The 2,448-nt window shown below is 58.7% G+C and overlaps 1 protein-coding gene across 1 annotated transcript; it reads right to left on the bottom strand.

Annotated features, from left to right (window-relative positions):
- Positions 1-59: 59 nt before the first annotated feature.
- LOC123043438 (hydroquinone glucosyltransferase) lies at positions 60-1,809 on the bottom strand. The gene has a single exon (XM_044465889.1). It carries the CDS (start codon positions 1,718-1,720, stop codon positions 206-208), a length of 1,515 nt encoding a protein of 504 aa, XP_044321824.1. The 5' UTR covers positions 1,721-1,809; the 3' UTR covers positions 60-205.
- Positions 1,810-2,448: the final 639 nt, after the last annotated feature.

Below are 2,448 nucleotides of genomic sequence, written 5' to 3'. Positions count from 1 at the left end.
GAAATCGTAAATTTAGATGACTTACATATAACTATTGTGATCTAAGTAACATGTTTAACTAGGACGAAAATCAGGACAACTCTTCAAACAATTACCGTGCATGTTCACTCCACAAAACAGAGTAGGAAGAGAGGAAACAGAGTATCATGATTTGTCCTATGTGTACAAATCATATGTTTATTTTCGCTAAAGAACACGCACCAAGTCAATCCCCGTTGCCAAGCCCGGCCTTCCACTTGCCGGCGACCTTTTCCAGCGCCCGCCGCGACGGGCCCTCCGGCGTACACGCCCGCGCCGCCGCCTCCTGAAGCCGCCGGGCTTGGTGGCGCACCGCTCTTCCCTTCTCCCCCTCCATGAGCTCCCTGACGGCCGCTGCGACCTCCTCGCCTGCTACGAAGCCGTCCTCTCGGCTCACCGCCGGCCGCAGCGCCACCCCTGCCAGCTCCGTCAGGATGGCCGCGTTCATCTTCTGCTCGGCGTACAGCGGCCAGGTGATCATCGGGACGCCGGACGCCAGGCTCTCCAGCGCCGAGTTCCACCCGCAGTGCGACATGAACCCCGCCGTCGCCGGGTGCGCCAGCACGCGCACCTGCGGCGCCCACCCGGCCACGGCGAGGCCCCTGCTCCTCGTCCTCTCCGCGAAGCCCTCCGGAAGCCATGCCAGCGGGTCGTCCTGGCTCCGGTCGTCGCTACCATCGGCCCCCAAGGCGTTGTTGTTCCCGTCATGGCTTGGCATGCGCACCACCCAGAGGAACCGGTGGCCGCTCGTCTCCAGGCCGGTGGCGAGCTCGGCCGTCTGCTCGACCGACAGCGCGCCGCCGCTGCCGAAGGAGACGTACACCACCGGCCCCGCCGGCTGCCGGTCGAGCCACGCCAAGCAGTCCAGCTCGTCGGCTTCTTCGCTGGAGCTGCTTGAACGGACGAACGGCCCCACGGGGTACACCGGCGGGAACGCGCCGGCCGCGGCGTCCCGGTCGAACGCCTCCGCGACGGCGGGCTCTAGCTCCTCGAAGCTGTTGACCAAGAAGCCGTCGGCACGGCCGTACCGCCGCGCCTCCTCGACGAGGTAGGCGTAGACAGGGTCGGTCTTGTCGCGGAACCCGTCGGGCAGCTCGGCGTGGCGCAGCGGCACGCAGCCCGGGAGCCGGAGTGTGTTCGGGAGGTCGCGGTGCTCGCCGGGGGCGGCGCCGTCGTGGAGCTCCGCGAGGCGCCGCATGACGGAGACCAGGGTGAAGCTGTTGGGGAAAAAGACGTACCCCGGGACGCCGAGGTCCGCGGCGAGGGGGAGCGCGGCGGTGCCGAAGAAATCGCACACGAGCGCGGCGGTGGGGCCGGCCACCGTGCCCATGAGCGCGCGGAGGTGCGGGAGCGAGCGGCGGAGGAGCTCGAACATGAGGGCGCCGAAGCCGACGCCCGGCGGGAGGTCGTCCAGCGCGACAGCGGGGAGCACGGCGGTCGAGACCGACGCCGGCATGGAGGAGAGCACGGCGGCGTCGGCGGCCGCGTCGGTGAGGTTGGTGAGCGTGACGATCGTGGCGGCGAAGCCGTGGTCAACCGCGAGCCGGCGCGCGAGCTCGGCCAGGGGGATGAGGTGGCCCATGCCAGGGCTGGCCAGCAGGACGACGCGCGGCAGGGGCCGTGGCTCATCCGCCGTGATCGCCGGCCTTGTCTGCACGATCGACGGCGACGGATCACTTGCACCGGTGGTCGCCGCCGCCATGATAGTACGTAGCTAGATTATTACGCCGCTTGCACACACAGCTAATTTTGGTGGCTTGGCAGCTCGGAGGAGAGGAAAACGGAGGAACAACGGAGACTTTTTACGGTTGGTGTGTGAAAGTTGTTGACGCGAATAAAGTTTCAAAATATTTTATAAGTACAAGTGGAATTAGTCAAATTGAAGAAATTGAACTGTGGAGCCGGAGGGAATACTACCATCCATCGAATAATTCGATGTCAGGGAAACAAGAATATAAGCATTAACTACAGAGTAGTTTATCCACTCAACTTATAGCTGGGTCCGCAAACTATTTTATTTTCTTCGCACTTATGCTTCGGCACCTCCTAAACACATCAACGAAGGAGATATCTCTACATCCCTCACAATAAAGGGTAGGATGCGAACAAATCTATGGAGATATCTCTGTTCTTTTTTGGTTTTTGTTTGTCCTTTTTTCTATTTTTCTCTTTCTTTTTTCATTTTATTTCCTTTTTAAATAATGAATATTTTGCAAATTTGTTACAAATCCCTGAGTATTTTACAAAATTCTTGAACTTTTTTTCAAATCTGTTAAATATTTTTTGATTTTTAGAACTTAGGTTAAAGCCCAGAATTTTGTTCTAAAATTCGTGAACATTTTTTTTTCAAAATTAATGATCTTCTTTTAAATCCGTGAACAGTTGGGCCGGCCCAACATGCGTCCAACGGGAGCCGCCATATGGTCGCCT

Source organism: Triticum aestivum, chromosome 2B (assembly GCF_018294505.1).
Source record: "Triticum aestivum cultivar Chinese Spring chromosome 2B, IWGSC CS RefSeq v2.1, whole genome shotgun sequence".
Taxonomy (NCBI): domain Eukaryota; kingdom Viridiplantae; phylum Streptophyta; class Magnoliopsida; order Poales; family Poaceae; genus Triticum; species Triticum aestivum.
Note: the sequence above shows the minus strand (reverse complement) of the source record. Positions and strands in the feature narration are given on the sequence as shown.